We start from the raw sequence: 17,963 nt of genomic DNA, 5'->3' as shown, positions 1-17,963 counted from the left end.
AGAACGCTGAGAAAGAAGAGTAAAATATATAATTAAGTACGCGTGGGAGAGGAAATGGTACGCACGGTGCGAATAATTTATTCGTATCTCTATTTCGTTTGCGAACGATCGACGTGGAACAGAAGGTTAACGCTCCTAGTCGGCAGCCTTGCGACGATCCCTCGGGAATCTCAAAATCTCTTAAGAACAAAATCACGCTCAGCGAGCACCGCGTCACTCCGGGATAATTTCTCGCGTGCAGTAACGTTCAATGCGAGGATCCCTCGGTTCTCAATGGAGTTTTAAGTTTCGGAAAAATTCCCGAAGTAGCCCAAAGACCCTTTCGCGGGGAGTCGCCGGATCGTCTGTCGATTTCGATTACCGGCTGGTTCGTTTAACTTTGTATTCTTGTCGGCTTTTTATTTCTCACACCGCACCATCGCGCCCGCAAACGAGAAAATACCAACATCGTCGTTTACGATAATGTTTGCGGCTCGTTAATAACACACTCGAAGTGACTTACAATTACGCAAGCAATAGTTTAAGAACGTTGAAAGTGTCGATGACAAAAACGTAAGCTTCGATAAAATAAGTTTCCATTGTCCGAATCAATTTGAGACATTATAAGCATGTGGAAAGTATAAAAGTAAAAGCGATAAAACCGAATTATATAATTGACATTAAAAGGATTGAATTCAAGGATTGGTTTTGAGGATTGAACCTGAATTGGTTTCGATTGAATCGCGAATTGCTTTAAATGGTACTTACCATTTCCTCTCAAACACCATTTCATGATTTTCCAAGTGTATTTGCGTTTGTTATCTCTTTCTCAAAAGCGATTGGATCAAATTAGTTTCACGTCAATTGAAAGCTTAAGAATTAAAAGCGAATTGCGAGAAATGTAGATTTTTTAATTAAAGGAAAGAAGATTTTGCGTTGTTATTTGCCTGAGTATATCTGTGCTTAATATTCGTTTTAAAAATTTGTAATAATATACTTTAATGGTTGTTTTTTTTACTACAGAACTCGATTCAATTTCTACAAATAGTTTGAGATACAATAAGTACAATAAATTAGTCAAATATTTTACAGATATATGATTTGCTTTTACAGTTATTTATATTTAATAAATCTAATAATGCTGAAATTTTTTCATTACAAATATATTTAAAGAAAAGAAGCAGTTTTTGTTTTTTCTTATTTTTTTCTTTGATTTATTAATGTGTTATCTCAGTTATTAACGCATTTGGAATGATTAAAAATGCAGATATATTAAAAGTGCGATACGACAAAGTGGGATTTTTTAATTGACTATTAAAAGAAAATAATAGCAAGTTAATTTATCTATTCATTTGCGGACGTTTTAATTTCTTTTATTGCAATTTCTCTGAATACATTCGTGTGTGTAATATTTATTTCAAAAACAATTGGATATCACGGTTTGCAACGAAGCATTGTTCGTTGATTATCTTATTTGCAACGTGGTACAATTGCCCGGCTTTACTTCCGCGTGTATATCTCCTTTCTATAATTATAGTTCTGCGTTCAATATTGCTTCTTTCAGTAATAATTTACCTCATATACTTGATAGATACTTGACATATTCATTTCTCTTAATTTATATCTTTTTTATTGTCTTTTAAAAAAAATTTTTAATACTTATAAAATTTCCAAAGAAACGCGAATATATAGATGCATTTAATAATTGAAACATTCTCAATTAATATACAATATGTAATGTTACATAATTCTGTTTACTCATTGTCGCTAATCTAATATTTTCGATAATATCGAAAATCTATACGATTCTTTAGGTCGCGACAAATAGCTGATGTATTATTCTCTAACAATATATCTGGCCGAAATCTCCTGTTCGCGACGATCCCTTGTCAATGTCCGTAATGCCGATGCACCACCAATAATTATCACCACCACCATCACGACACTTTACCTAACAACAACAGCACGCAGACCCCGCACGTTGCGTTACCGATGGCGAACGCGCACCCTCACTCACTCCGTTCTCGTCCGCGGCTCTGCTTCTGTGTTACAGAGGTCCTGCCCTCCTCCACCTCCGTAGACCTGTCGGGCACGGATTCGGCCCTGTACCCGTTCGACCCGCAGCAGGAGAACTACCAGGAGATCTGGTTGCCACCGACCAGTATGTACCCCTATTTTCTGTTCCCCGGGACCGCGCGCACCCCATCGTACTACGACCCCGACAGCACGTACGACTTACGGGAGCCCGGCGACCGACGCCAAGACCACCACCGTCACGGCAATCGGCATCATCATGGCTACCAGGAGGCGCCGGAGATACCCGGCAATCCAGCCGTCCTCGTCGTCGAGACGTACGATCCTCGGATCGATTTACATCGGTATCAAACCGATGTGAATCGATACGAGGATCGTGGCGACCTCGCGTCCTCCAGGCGCTGATCATCCGGATCGATCGACAGATGGATCTTCTTCCTCCTTCTCCTCCTCTTCGTCTTCTTCTTCTTCCTCTTCTTCTTCTTCTTCTTCTTCTTCTTCTTCTTCTTCGTTGTCCAAGCATGATCGCGTCTCCAGCACAGTGCACATGCAGCCCCAAAGCGAGCATGACGCGCACCTGCACCAGCATCGGCACCACCACCATCACCAGCACCATCACCATCGTGAGCACCCTGCACTACCTGCACCGCCGTCCGTCGTCGCGACGCTGTCGTCGTCGTCGGCGGGCTCGTACGCGTCGGCGGCCGCTCGTCCCACGCCTACCGTGCTGGACGAGCCGTTAGGGGCACGCGGGCCCGGTCACGCCGAGCCACCGCGGCTGCCGGCCCCGAGGAAGTTCGCCCCCAGGCCTACCTACGAGCACCGCGCGATCGTCGACGACGACGATCTCGATGACGAGTTCAAGCCAGGCGCGCTGCCCGTCGACCGGCTCTTCGATCCCCAGATCTTCGAAGGGTTCGTCGACCAAGGTTCGTACTGGGCCTACCGAGGCGCACAAGGGATCTTATTTTGAGAAAGGCGCTAATCAGAGATGTATTAGGATGCTCTGGGAGAAAACGTCAAATCGCGCGAGTATGCTGAGCACTGCGATGGACATAATTGTGTCTTACTTTTCTTGAATCGTACTTTGACAGCGATAAATTCGAGAAATTTGAAACGGAGAAAAGTAAACTTAAAATATAAAATATTTTAAAGTAAAATTGGAAATGATCAAGATAAAACAACTGTTAAGTTTAATTATTACTTACGATAATTGATCAAGTAAAAAAAAGTTTTTTAGAGTTTGTGTTGTTTGTTTTTAAATTTACGAATTAATTAAAATTACAAATAATAATTGATATGAAAAATGAAAATATATTCGTGATCCATCTATCTGCCAATGTAATTCGCTTCGATAATTTATTTAATAATAAAAAAAAGTTATTATTTATATACAATAAATGTAATAGAATAGGTAGATTATGGATAAAGATATATTTGGCGCAATCTTATAATATTGTAATAATAACAGAGAGAATTAATGTAAATGAATTTTGATAAGATAGAACGGACTGAAAATTTAAGTTACTGATTAATACACTCTTTTATAATTCTTAGTTTACTACATGGAATTATTTTGACTTATTTTAGAGATAATTTTCTAATTTATTAATAACATGTTTTCAAAAATATTAGAATTTATAAGTATTTTATTTTGTTTTGACGTAATAAATTAAACTTATTAATTACGTTAATATTAATGTAAAGATCAATATAATTTTAAAAAATCAAAAAATAAAATTTAATATATTTTTTATACATATATTATAAAAAATGTTAATATTATATAAAATAATATTTTTATTATAAGCATAACATTTTGTTATTATCGAAAACAGATCTCGATCAGTAAAGAAATATTTATTTTAAGTTTTCTTCAATGTTTTAAATTGTCTAATAAGCTTCTTTTCTTATTTATTAATGAAAAAAAAAATGAATTTTGTTACAGATGGAACTGTTTGATGGCAATAACTTTGCTTGTTTCCTTATTTAGCAAAAAAAAAAAAAATATTTAATGCACCTGAGTGCACTTAAGAGGAGTCAGAAAGTCGTGATTAATCATTTGCCTCGTTCTCGCATTCTAATGCGACTGCAATAAGGAAAAAGAAAAGCTTTCAATTTTGTTGCATTAATTTCTGAGACTCGTCGCATTGCGGCATCATTCACAGCATAAATATTTTCGTAGATTATTCAAAGGAGACGCTTTTGCAATTTTGCAACGACTTCCGCGTGCAATTTCACTCGCGAGTGGTAGCTGTAATTTCAAATGTGCGCGATTCCCCTATGATTTTCGAAATTGCGCGCAATCGTGATTTTTCTTCCGTTTCCTCTTTATAAGAGAGATGGATGAAAGATCCCTTAAAGGACGTCCTCGTTCGCGTGGATTTATTGCGAAGATTGCATTCTCTATGCGCAACTTGTTACGCTCGGTCGTTTACAGTGAAGGTCATCGCCCATCCTGACAATTCCACCAGCTTCGAAGTGATTGAGTCGCAATTGGAAAATCCATTGATCGACGCTAAGCATCGGGATTTACTCACCATGAAGCAACTCCCTATCCCAATCAACCATCATCATCGGATTCACCACAAAAGAAACCAAACGGATGATCTCGAACGTGAGTTTTTCATCGCAATTGTAATCTTATTCTTAACATGTTAAACAAATTAATATGTTAATAGATTATTTTTTAATCGAGAATATAAAACATATATAATGTGCACAATTAAAAATGGATATTGCATCTTATGTAGAACAGATATGTCTGGTTTAATTTAATTAATTAAATTAATTTAATTTCACTTGATTTTCGAATAAATATAAAATTAAAAGTTTTGTGATAATATAATGATTTTAGAAATACACATGTGTTATTAATTATATATATTCTTTTCATTATATGTATATATAAATATACGAATTATTTTAATTTTAAATTTGCTTATAATATTATATTTATTATCAAATACGCATCTTATAATTTAAAAAATTGAACTATTTAAATTGTCTTGTGCTCATCATGGTCTATTTTATGCAAAATGATGCGTGAAAACTGAACTGCCAACGACCGTATTCTTCGATGTTCACGCAATTGGACGCAATCAGCACAAGTAACAACGTGCCCGATGCAAATATAAATTTTTCCACCAAGATGATCATTTCTGCTTGTGGCGGTGGGTTAAAAATGTTGAAAATTTCGCAACTGCTGCGCGTCATGGAAAATTCCATTTGTTTTAATGTGCCGCGCAAATTCATACCTTCCTACAAATTGGCCGCGACAGCATACCGTTGATGGATACGTGAGTTTTGCGGGAGGAAAAGCCTAGAGAAAACGGATATATGAGACTATTTTTATGTATATGACTTTTATCATTGATTGTGATGCGGTAATTGTCATTAGTTTCGACGAACAACAATAAGTCGTTTTATACAAGAACATATTGCAAAAGCTTCATTTTTTTATCTTCATAAAGCGCAGAAATAAAATACACGAAAAATTCTGTACTCTTATTTAGAATAAAAAGAAGATAAAAATTGATTGTTATACGCGAGAAATAAATGTGATGAGGTAAACATTTTTTATTCAAATCTGTCTGCATATTGCAAATACAGAATGCGAGATAAATAAAAGAGAGGAAGTTTATAGTATTACAATAGAATTTTGAAAATGTATGACATAATATTAAAATTTATATAACATATATTCGCAAAAAATATCTGATATAATTTTTCGTGTACCTGAAAAAAAAAAAACATATCCGTTTCAATATCGAATAGTGATAATTAATTGCAATAAAAATGCTTTCTAAGTGAACCAATTCAATGCACCAAAAAGTGAAATTCATTAGTTTTCGTGCAAAAAATATATTTCCACGTGCAAGTTATTACATATCAAATAAATAAATTATTTATTACTTGGTGTGTGTATATATACATATATACCTCACAAAATAATTTTTTAAACTTGTACTTGTTTACAATATTTTATTTTAAATATTTGTATTTTATTTGTTATATATGCTGCATATATAATTTTATTTTATTATTTAATTATAAATAATTATATATGTAGATACCATACGTGTATATATCATATTATATTATAAAAATAAAATTATGCAGAAGATTTCAATATATCTAAAAAAATTATATAATAAAAATATAACGAGAAAAATATATATTATATTACTTTTGCATATAATTAAAAAGAAAACAAGATTATATAATAACATAAATATATCAACTACAGCTCAGTTTTGTACAAACTTTATAAATAGAAAAAGTTTTAAAAGATATATATATAAGAACAAAAATATAATATCAACAATTACTAATCCGCGAGTAATCAAGATAAATGATAGAACGGGCAAATAATAGGATTAATCTTCAGACCACTTCGACGATCGCGATCTTTCGTCGACGCGATGAAAGAGTGGGCGATCGATCGCATCTCCAACGTAATATCTCGCAAAGATATCACCTCAACGAGTAAGATTTATCGCAGCGAAAGTTTAATTTAATTTCGACTCTGTCTCCGGTTGCTCTCATTTCCTGCCGCTTCTCGTATCTCTCTTGCGCGTCCGCATATTATTTCTCGAGCCGCCGGATTTCGAACTTTAATCCGCCATCATGCCCAAGATTTGTCCAAGTTTTCGTCGTATTCGATATTATACTACGGTTTTACATACAGTGATCGCCATTTCTCGGATACGAGAGAAATGCGCTTGAAAAAGCAAATGCTCACTTCTCTCATTCGTTATTGATTAAAAGAAATAATTTTAGGAGACTAATTTTGTTCTATCTGTATTTTTAACTTTTCTCCGTATTTATTTGTACATGATATGTTTAACTGAAACACAGAATTAAAACTTTTTTATGGAGCAGTTTATAGTCACACACATACACTGCTTTTCAATTTTGAAATAATTCATATCAAGTATTGATAATAAAATTCCAAAGAGTCTGCGAAATTGCAAACTGCATTTGTAGCACACATATCTTTATGTGCTTGTTACTTTCTTTGTCAATATTTTATCATTAAAAGATGTAATCTATTTTTCAACGACTTTTTTATGTTAAAATAAAAATATCTAAAATAGAATTTTTATTTGTAATGTGATAGATCTAACTATACCAATCTTAAATTTCATATGTGCAATCTGACAAATTTCACAATCAGAGCTAAATTTCTAAATATATAAAAATTGATCTATTATTTGTCCAATGTTCCAGATTCCAAATGGACACATTGGAATTCTGCTGCAGCAATTAATACCACAAAAAATAAAACAACTAGATATTAAAACCGTATCTAATAATCGCTCTTTACGCGAGCTTTTATTGTCAATTAACAGATTCTTGGCCAGGTAACAGACTCTTGGCTAATGTTTTATTAAACTAAACAAAAGTTAAGCATAAAACTCATTTTTTTTTAAACAAATTTTAATTATTTGAAAGTATCGATTTATAATATTGTTGCTTTTTTTCTAATAAAACAACTGAAATGTATAACATGATATATAGCGTGAGTTATAAACTTAAAAAATCTTCTTTTATTTTAATTTTGCAAAAACAAAATAAAAGATTTGATAAATATAAAAATATGTTTCAAAGCTGAGAAGGTTAATTATGCTTATCTTGCAGCTTTAAAACTGGGAACCTTTTTTTTATTATATTTTTTTACTAAAAAGACAAATGTCATAGTTTATTGGAAGCAATATAAATAAACAGATTTAATTAATAATTAATTATACTAAGCCATGGAATGAAGCTATAATATGCACAAAATTACGTTAATTATCTTTATTAGTGTTAAAATACAATAATATTAGACCATTGGTAAATTTTTTGTATGATCTTTTATCACGCTGTAAATAACAGTCGCGATTAGTCAGTGTTTTTGGCACCAGCGTGGATCTTGTTTCTCTATAATTATTGCTGTAACTAATTGCCTGCTCGGCCAATTAACGTCAAATATGGGAAATGCAATTGCGATCGGGAAACGCTTCGCGCACAGCGCTCTTTGCGCATTTCTTTAAAGCGATTTTCTCTCAATTACAGCTGCACTAATTACTCGGTTGGCCCATCAATTACGGATGTTTATTGCGGTTTCAAATAAATAACTGATATAAAAATGACACTACGCTATAATAGGCTAATAATAATTAATTAGCACATTTGCTCGCTTCTTTATTAATTATTGAACATTTGACGGATTATGTATTTTTTTTTATCTTTATATTAAGATAGTTTATTACATATACAACCATTTTATTAAAAGAACTGTCAAATTAATAACATTATTATATAATATAAATTATAGAATGTAGTTTTTTTATCTATATTTGATTTCTTTGTTTCTTTTTCTTTTAGCTTGGTTTCTTTTTAATTTATACTATAATAAAATATGAAGGAGCAGGTATTATTGTCATAAACTTATTACAGTGACTTTTTTAATTTTATCTAATTTAATTTTTACATATCAAACGCTTAATATTTAAATTGAATATATAAGAATTTTTTTCAGAGAACAGACATGCAGTTAAATCGCTTAGTAAAGAATAACATTGTTAAGGCAAATTTTGTGCTCGACAAAATTTATTTCCGGAGTTAACTGTATTATAAATTTCAGTTAATTTTATTAGTTTAACGCTAAAGTTCACGGTTACGGACAAGAATTAGTAGCTTTAGATTTCTCGAACTGGTCTTGCGACGAACGAGAAAGTGAATTATACTATGAATCTTGATCTTCTTTAACAACCGCATTCAATCGTTAGCATCGCGCAACGTCGGGATATGCTTCTCGCCAGTTTAATGTCTGCGCTGAATATGCAATGCGGACAGACAAGTCACGTTGAGCGTTGACGTTGAACTTGCAATTTCGTTAACCGACGGTTTGCGTTCCCGTCAACTTCGCGATGCATCGCGACAAAAATCGCGGCCACGAGCTTGAAAGACGGATTCACGATTCCGAGTGTAATAAGTGAAATTTAATAGAAGTCACAGGAACATGAAGTCGGGCGTAAATTACAATCTGGTTTGGAGATTTCAAGCTTCTGACAGCTCCTGTCACATTTCATCGTTTCTATATGTGTCTGATTGCGTCTCATTTTATGAATCTATTTTACAGAACTAAAACGCAAATTTGTTGATGTCACAAAAACTATTTGTGCATTCTCTTGCTTTAAAATAACTAATACAAAGATATTAAAAATATTTGTGTGTTGATCAAGTCAAAGAATTGAATATCAACTTAGCGCCTTTCCTTATCAAATTTTTTGGTTCACGACATATTAGTCGGTATATTAATATGATTTTATATAATTTATATTTTCCTAATTAATTTTAATACTTTATAGAACGCCATATCATTGAATCAATAATCAAGGATATCTTTTATTTGAAATAAACACGATTTCTCTCGCTTGACAGTGCAAAAAGTGCACTTTATATTTATCGTCATCGTTAGTCTAAGTGCTAAGCATAGGATGAGCACGTGCTTTACCCGCGACGTTTTAACCGGCTGCATTCTCCATGAGCAAATGATCTCGTTCGTTCGAAAGTGTAATGACTCGCCAAGCGAGTTTCTGCATCCGCGCACCTGTGTCACCGAAGAGAGATCCTCACCTGATCGAGAAACCGCGATATATCTTGCGACGCGCAAAAGCGAGCTCGGCATCGATTTCGAGAAGTTGGTCAGACGAGTTTCAATTACCGTCATTCGGAATTGCCCTTGTTCTTCTTCCTGCAATGCGCCGAACGGATCTGAAACTTGTGATATTGATATTCTATCGGAAATGTGCTTGATACGTGTTCCGATTTACGTTTTGACAATCTTTGAAATACATTTCAATCTTGTCGGACTTTGGTATCTGTGATCTGATATATGACTCTCCGACTTTTATTAAATCAATACAGATAGAGGGGACATTTTTAATTTCTCCTTAAATTCTCCTTATTAATAAATAATTAAATATACGGAATTATTTAAAATATATCAAGAGAGTCTAATAGAGTCAAAAATAAAAGTGCTAATTTTAAAATTAACTACAATATATATATATATATATATATATATATATATATATATATATATATATAAATCTTTATATTGTATATTTTATATAAATTTTTATATTAAATATTAATTTGATAAAAACTAGAATAACTTTTTTTAAAAAGCTTTCATACTTGATTGACATTTTTATTATATTATACTATTGCAATTTTCTGTAAAGTTATCTATCTTTGGTTGCCGCTTTTATTGAATCTTTAAACAGTAATCGGTATTTCTTTCTGTATATCAAAACAAATACACGTATACTCACAACCTACAAACGATTCAGGGGTGCGATTAAGGCCTCCGAAGGGCTGCCAGGGGTTTGGCGGTCGCTCGTTTGTCTTAATAAAGTGCGTCGTAGCCACGCTCACCATGATGGTTGACTTATGGCCAGTCATCTGATAGGGCGGCTCTTCTCATGGGGAATCCTAGACCCTTTTTTCCCCCTCTATGCGGCCAAAAGGCTCTGTTCTTTCTTCCCGATATTCACGGGCGTTTCTTTCCCGCGATCATTAACCTCGTCGCCGGAGTCCATCAATCGAAGAAAGAAAGATGTTGGTTAATGATGACAGTCATTCGTCATCGATATTACCCTTTTCCTTCTGCCATGATAATTATTTGTCGGATTCGATACTGTTACGGAATATGAAATTGCAACAAAAATTTCCACAATGATTCGTTGCTATATATTTCCAATTGCGAGAACATTTTGCAGCGTACGAAATATCGATTTCTCTTCTCTTGTAATTCGTAGAGAAAATATTCATTTAAAAGGTCAGGATAATCTGGTTTGATCAATTTTTTGATTTAATCAAATTTGATGAAAAATTTTGTGAATTTTAATAACGTTGTATTTAAATGATAATGAGATTTTAACCGTTCGATCCAATTGTAATTCATGAGCATTCACGGAGCTCTCGGAAATAACGGAGAGGCGATATTCATCGTTTTTTTCTATAGCGCATCAATGCACTCAGTGTGACGTTGATGATTTATCATTTATTCGTGTCCATCGGTGAGAAAAGTGGGTCTCCCCAGTGGCTGTGTAAACAGTGCATTACATGTATAATAGACGGAGGCTTAGGCTACCGCTATTTAACTACGTCGATGTCGATCTTTTGAGGAAAAGTGTTGCACTCGATGTTACGATCGATGATAGAAGCTCGCGTTTCAATTTGTGCTGGAAGAACCTTCGCATCGTGCGCGTACATACAATAGTAGACGTATTCATGATAAATGATGCTTTTCACAATTTATCAAATGCGGCCGCTCGCGCCTCAGACACAACTGCATAACATGGCGCTAATTGGAAAAGTTTTACCCGTTATAATGAAAATTTTATTTTGTTATTTTCATACGCATATTTGATCAATAGAAATTTACAGTAACATTTTGCGAATGCGTGTGCGTGTATGTATATATGGTGGCAAATTCACTCTTATAAATCGGGATAAATTGTGAGAAACTTTATTTCTTATATTTCATTTTTATAAACATTAAACTTTTTCTTAAATTGTAACAAAAGTATAAAATTTTTGTAAATCTTTATTTTTTTTAAATTTATAGTAACACGTCAACATTGAGAAGAGATATTATGAGATAATAATCGAATTTTAAATTAATTGCAAACTTTTGTGAATGCTTTTCTTTATAATATGAGAAAATGTGATTTATACTATTGTTTTCCTTAAAGATGCACTATCCATTGCAAAAAATAAAATTAGGCTCTATTAGTTTCCTAATTATTGATTTAGCATTTTTTGTTTAGCGATACATTTGTTATTTTAGAAACAGGTGTGACATCAACATCCTCCATGTCGGATATCGACAAAATTCAGCCGCCAGTTAAAGTGGTTCTCCCTAGCACATGCCATCACGCCTATACATCTTGCAAGTAAGTTTCAAGTCCGGTAATTGACGTCGATTATATCGAATAAGCTACATAAGACTTTTTCTTTTGCGCAGAAACGATCCGGAATGCAAAAACCTGCTGCAACCTGTTCTGAACCATTGCGACTCGACGACGTGCGCAAGGAACGAGTGCATGGAAGCGCTGCAGCATTTCTACAAGACCGCAAATCACAAACATTCCGTAGAAATAGCTTTCTGTCTCTGCAGGTTAGTCCAATAAATATGGCAATTTTATCTTTAACTCCATTGCTATCTCATCATTGTTTTCTATATTAATTTTTTTAATTCCATAACAAATTTGTATTTCTTTATTTTTATATCTTTTTAAACAGTCCTATCTGTATTTTTTCTCTCTGCCTTTTTCATTATTTGATTACATTCATTATTTGTTGTTGCAAATCAGTTCATTTGGAAAATACGAGCACCGCATATTTCATGTTTTCCGCTAATAGTATATTTACAAAAAATATATTGACATGAAAAACTATGATCGGAGAATGACCGCTTTTCGGTTTGTATTCCATCGGCGTTAAGTGTTTAATTGGATCTATTGTCGCGAGAAAGTCGCGTTAAATTATTAACGCATCGCGCTACGTGGATGATACAATGCGCGGTACGATGTGAATTAATAACGGATTATTATTGTAACGCGCGAGCGACGCATCTGCGCGCGAATCAACGACAAATCAACTATCGGCATCGATCGTAAATTAATTGGGAATTAATCGAAGGACGCGCCGCGTTGTTAACCCTGCGTTCTAATTACGCTCGCGCGGTTCGCGCACGTTCGCACTGAAAAATTTTTCGAAATCTGGCATATCGAGCTATTGAATCCGGAGCTTTGGTCGGCTACGCGAAACAATGCGTGCCCCGCGATACACAATGCCGAGTTGCATCCGGTTACGCGCAACCGATCGACATGTTGGAAAAAAATGTGCAATGCATTTAACTGACAGAAATGCCAGATCATGATCTCGATGCATAGCCGATGCAGCTCGGTGCATTATGCATTCTGTTAAGCTCGGAAGGTAATAATAAGCACAATATGCGGAATTACAGGACTGAATAAATTAGAGAGAAAGAAATAAAGAACGCATGATTGCAGCGATCCATTGTTCCATGTATTATGAAAAGTTAAAGTTATGTCGACGTGATGATAAGCCACAATATTTCTTGTATGCCGCAATATTTCGTTACAAATATGTCTATTCAGTATTTTCTTTTCTCTAGAAGAAAAATTTTCTTCAACGTAGTCGCAATGAAAAGCGTTAGCAAGTTAAATGTAACCTTTATTATTGCCATTTTATTTTTAAATAAGAAGAATTCTCTAGCTATGTGTCGTATGCTATACATATTAAACGTTTTTAAGAAAATTGTAACAATTTTTTTCTATAAATTGGAAAACACAAATTACTTTTATTTTAGAATATATAATTGATGCGAAAAGAAATCAGAGAAAAAAACTACAAAAAAAAAGTACAAAACCGAGTCGAAGAAATTAATAGAAAAACCACGGGATTCTTGTAATTACAAAATTATATTCTCAGGTATTAAGTACAACAATCTTTAACAATCTTTATTTAAATTGCGGCACAAAATAATTAATGCAACTTAATCTTACCGTAAGATAATTGCAATTTCTTTTACAAAATATTTTATAATCTTAATGGTTAATTAAAAAAAAATGCAGAGAAATTAGATAAGTTTTCTTCAAGCTAATTTTAAAAGTTGATATCGAGCCTGCAATCAATTATAAAATCTGAGATCTTAGGAAAAGCGCTCGCGCGAAAGAGAGAGAGAGAGAGAAAGAGAATAGAAAACAGAGAGCGATTTAAAATGTCGCAATGATGATTTTGACGGAATTTTCAAGGCAACTCTAATATTCTTCTCGCTCGGGAGGATCAGTCCTGAGAAGGTTCGTCCTTTTTAACGAGGCTTCTTTAACTTTTAAGTGGCTTTCGACCGCGAAACAATGCGGAAACTTTCCATTTTTCCCTTGCATCTTATTTTTATCCACCGCATCTTTGTGCCAATCTTTTCTATCGAGTCGACCTTTTGTTCAAACATCCGTCTTAAAATAAGTATTGAAATACAAAACAGGAAAATGTAAATGATTATATATCCGCATTTGTTTAATATTCGTATAATATACTAAACAATATCGTGCAAATTCCGTTTTCTCAAATATTCTATAATTATTGCATTGTTTTATTATTTTGCAATAGAAAAAAGAAAGAGAGAGGGATGGGGGGGAGAGAGAGAGAGAGAAAAAGAGTATCACTTATATAATTACTAATCTGTACATTATAATCCAGATTAGTGGGTTAGAAAATATAAAAATTAATTATTTCAATTTTGTTATTTCTGTGTCATGTTACAATTCGACAAAAAAATCATTCAAAAGATATTTTAGCTAAACAAAAGAAAACGTTATGTATTATAAAATATCATTTATATATTTTTTTTAATGTTTTAAGATCACTATAATACGCTGTCTTTTAATGATAAATTAATTATTTAATGATTAAAAAATTAGTTTTCAAATTCTATCAATCTTTAAAATCTAAAATTATTTTAAATATGGATTATTTTTTATTTTAATTATCTTGTAATATTGCAATATATATATTTAAACGGAGTATTTCTACAGTATGCTGTGAAAAATTTATATTTTTCTAAATTTTTTATTGTATCTCTCTCGTATTACAGGAAAACTGATAGCAAAAAGGATGAGTGCATAGTGGCGCAAGAAAAAATGCATCCAATGTGCGCGCAGCGCATAGACGCCGCCGAAATGCCGACGTGTCACAGCCTGGCGGAAACTTGCAAAGAGAATAGAAGTTGCAGGTGAGGCAGTATATTACATTCATATTTTAGAAAAATTGCATGTTTTTCCATAAATTATTCCTGTGTTGCTACAGATTTTGCATACAAAAACGTAAAGTGAAAAATAATATAAAAGAAATATTTGGTTAAAACTCTAATGCATAATATATGTCCTTCTGAGGTTAATAATTATTACGAACAATATTCTAAAAAAAAAAAAAATTATTTTAATCTCAAAGCGGAATTTTTTGTTATAAGTAGAGAATTAAGAATTTAAAAAATTTCAAAAAATTGTAATAAGATTTGATATCGCGATTTTATCTTTTAACAGTTTTATCGGATTTAAAAGTTTTATCAGATACAAAGCGGTACAAAAATCTCTCTCCTATAAAGTAAAATGATTTTCTCAGCGCTTAAACGGCTTTACTTAAAACGACATTCATGTACACCGCCACATACTCGTGTGTTGCAGAAAATGAAGGACCCATTGTTTTATCCCTCATAGTCGCACTGGTCCTTCGACTAATGTCCTCTTGGCTAAGGAAATATTGCATTAGCGCGCGAATAAATCTTGTTGAATTGCGATTTAACTTTAAAATTGAAAAAGTTCCGGCAGAACCGCGAGAAAAAAATAAGGGACGACGTGTTTGCGATGTTTAATCGGGTACTTCTTTGGTTTACTCAGCGAGATAAGATCGCGTCTCGTTCTAATTGGACATTATTATTTACATGTCAATTTTGCCCCGTTACATCGTACGACGATATTCACTCGCCGTGAAGAATCTCGTGGTAAACTGCGAAAACGAGAAAAAAAGAAACTTTATCTTTTTCTTTTATGCGAAGAAGTGTAGTTCATTTTTTAAAGCGGCAGTTTCTTGCAGAAGATACATTGCAATTTAACAACTTGGGCTAAACATCTCGTGCAAAATGGTCTGAGAATTCCGTTCATTAGTTTCTACGTAAAGTGGTACATGAATATTAATCAAGGAATAAAGGTAAAATAGTAACCGTACGTGATTAACATTCATAATTCAAAAAATATTGATACTTTTACATCGTAGATTAAAGTAAGTTTAAAAAATCTGTTTTAAATTGGGAAAAAAATCTATTATAAATTAAGTTTAAGAGTAAAGCTACACAGTCAACAGAACATAGAAATATATAAAGTCAGAATGACATCAAAATGTCTATTACCGTTATTTCTAGTTGTCTTTTTGTATCTTTCTTTTTTTTCCTTTTTTCTTTTTTTATTATTTAAGAAGGAGATAACGAATCAATTAGAATCAGTTAATTCAAACTATTGACGCAAAGTTTTAGCAAGTTTCTAAAATGAGACGATGCATGTCTTGCCTAATTTTAAAAAATTCTACTTCCTAAAACTGCATGTAATCTCTATCCTTATTAATGCAAATTTAATTAATTTTAATTATTTAATTTTATTAATTTTACGGAAACGAACAAAAAATATATTATATTTATAGATATTGACTAAAATTCTCTATTAAAAGTACAATGAATCTTTCTAGTAAAAAATATTATTTTATATATTTTATTATTACTGAAGATACACAATAAATTTTTTTATATAAATAATTTTATATAAATATTTATATATATAGAAATAAAAATTTTCTCTCTTAATATCAAATTTTCTAAAAATATTTTTTTTTATTTTTGAAAGAGACTATCAAGAAAGACAGAAAAATATTGTTTTTTAATTTAAGAATATATTATTGTTATTTTCTTAAAATGATATGGTTCATCATTTTTCTTATATAAAATTATATCGCATATCTATATTTATAAATAAATGTTTTATGCATTCTAATGAGTTGTATATTAAATATTTATTATATATTTATCTTACATTTTTTTATGGAAATCTAAATAACTTATATTTTGTTGAACACACTGTTTTAATCATTCATCACATAATATATTGATGCACCGATTATTCTATTCCTCGGGATATAAAGAATATTCAGAATTCAGGAAATAGTTGAAAATCTCTTAACGATCAAATTTATTACAATATATCTTATCTATGTAAAAAATATATATGTGTGTATATATAAGCAGTAATACATATACATAATATTATATATTGCAAGTTGGAGATATGCTGTTATTTTAATTTTTATTAAATGATAAAATATCAGATATAACAGTGAAAATTGAAACATTATATTGGAGGGTAAAACACTTTGCACTAATGAATACAATAAAAAAAAAAAAAAAACAGCGGCTGTACGGATTAAAATAATCGAAAGGAAAGCGCACAAACGCGCGCGATAGATCCTGTGTACGCGCTTCTCCAATCGATTAAATTAGCACACGCGTGCATGCGCGCACGCACGCACGGCTTGAATCGGCGTTTTAATTGATTTATCGCCGAGGGCGAATAAATCCATTTTTAATTTTGCCATTTAGAGATATCTATGGACGATACGGAAACGAGCGATTGCTGCGTGCCATTGATGCACGCTTTGTACTTCAATGCGTTCCCACGCTTCGAGGTCTCGATAGTTTCTATTCAATTATTTTCTTTAATGATTGCTTGAAAAATGTGCCTATCATTTTTACGTAATAGTTTTTTGTAATAAATAATTAGAAATTAAAAATATTTCAAGAAATTATCATAATTATTGCTATAATGCACAAAATAATTTGGTCGGCTAATCATTGATTAACTTATTAATTATTAATTAAGTTATTTAATTATATTATTAATGTTTTGTTAAGTGTTTATTAATATTAATTTATTATATTTTATTAGTACAGGAATTATTATTTTTATTTATTTGCGTATTTTTAACTTATAGAAATTTGTACATAATGTAACTTTTATTAATTTCTAACACAAAATGTGTGAAAATACTAATTTATAATTAAAAATCTAATTTAATGTAAGATTTACTTTAATTATATTTATTTTATTATATTAATTTGTGCATTATATTAGGTAACAGAATAGAATTAATTTCTTACGTCTTAATTTCAATATTGTATATTTTAATGATCACAAATCATTATTATGCAATTAGTAATTATATATTTTAATTAAAACGTTTTTATAAAAACAATGTTTTTGCTTTGCTATATACTCATTGCATATACTTATGTATCCAAGAGACACGTGTTCTGTCTCGCGCCA

General features: G+C 32.2%; 1 protein-coding gene across 1 annotated transcript in view; it reads left to right on the top strand.

Moving 5' to 3' along the window:
* The window catches only part of LOC126854268 (uncharacterized), a 136,950-nt gene that overhangs the window by 92,394 nt on the left and 26,593 nt on the right, over window positions 1-17,963 (top strand). The window contains 6 exon segments of the mRNA XM_050600847.1: window positions 2,033-2,429; window positions 2,431-2,942; window positions 4,454-4,630; window positions 11,861-11,966; window positions 12,038-12,190; window positions 14,693-14,830. Of these exon segments, the coding sequence (XP_050456804.1) occupies window positions 2,033-2,429; window positions 2,431-2,942; window positions 4,454-4,630; window positions 11,861-11,966; window positions 12,038-12,190; window positions 14,693-14,830 (1,483 nt within the window).

This window comes from Cataglyphis hispanica, chromosome 1 (assembly GCF_021464435.1).
Source record: "Cataglyphis hispanica isolate Lineage 1 chromosome 1, ULB_Chis1_1.0, whole genome shotgun sequence".
In the NCBI taxonomy this organism is placed as follows: domain Eukaryota; kingdom Metazoa; phylum Arthropoda; class Insecta; order Hymenoptera; family Formicidae; genus Cataglyphis; species Cataglyphis hispanica.
The sequence above is the reverse complement of the archived record's forward strand: the minus strand, read 5'-3'. Positions and strand labels throughout refer to the sequence as shown.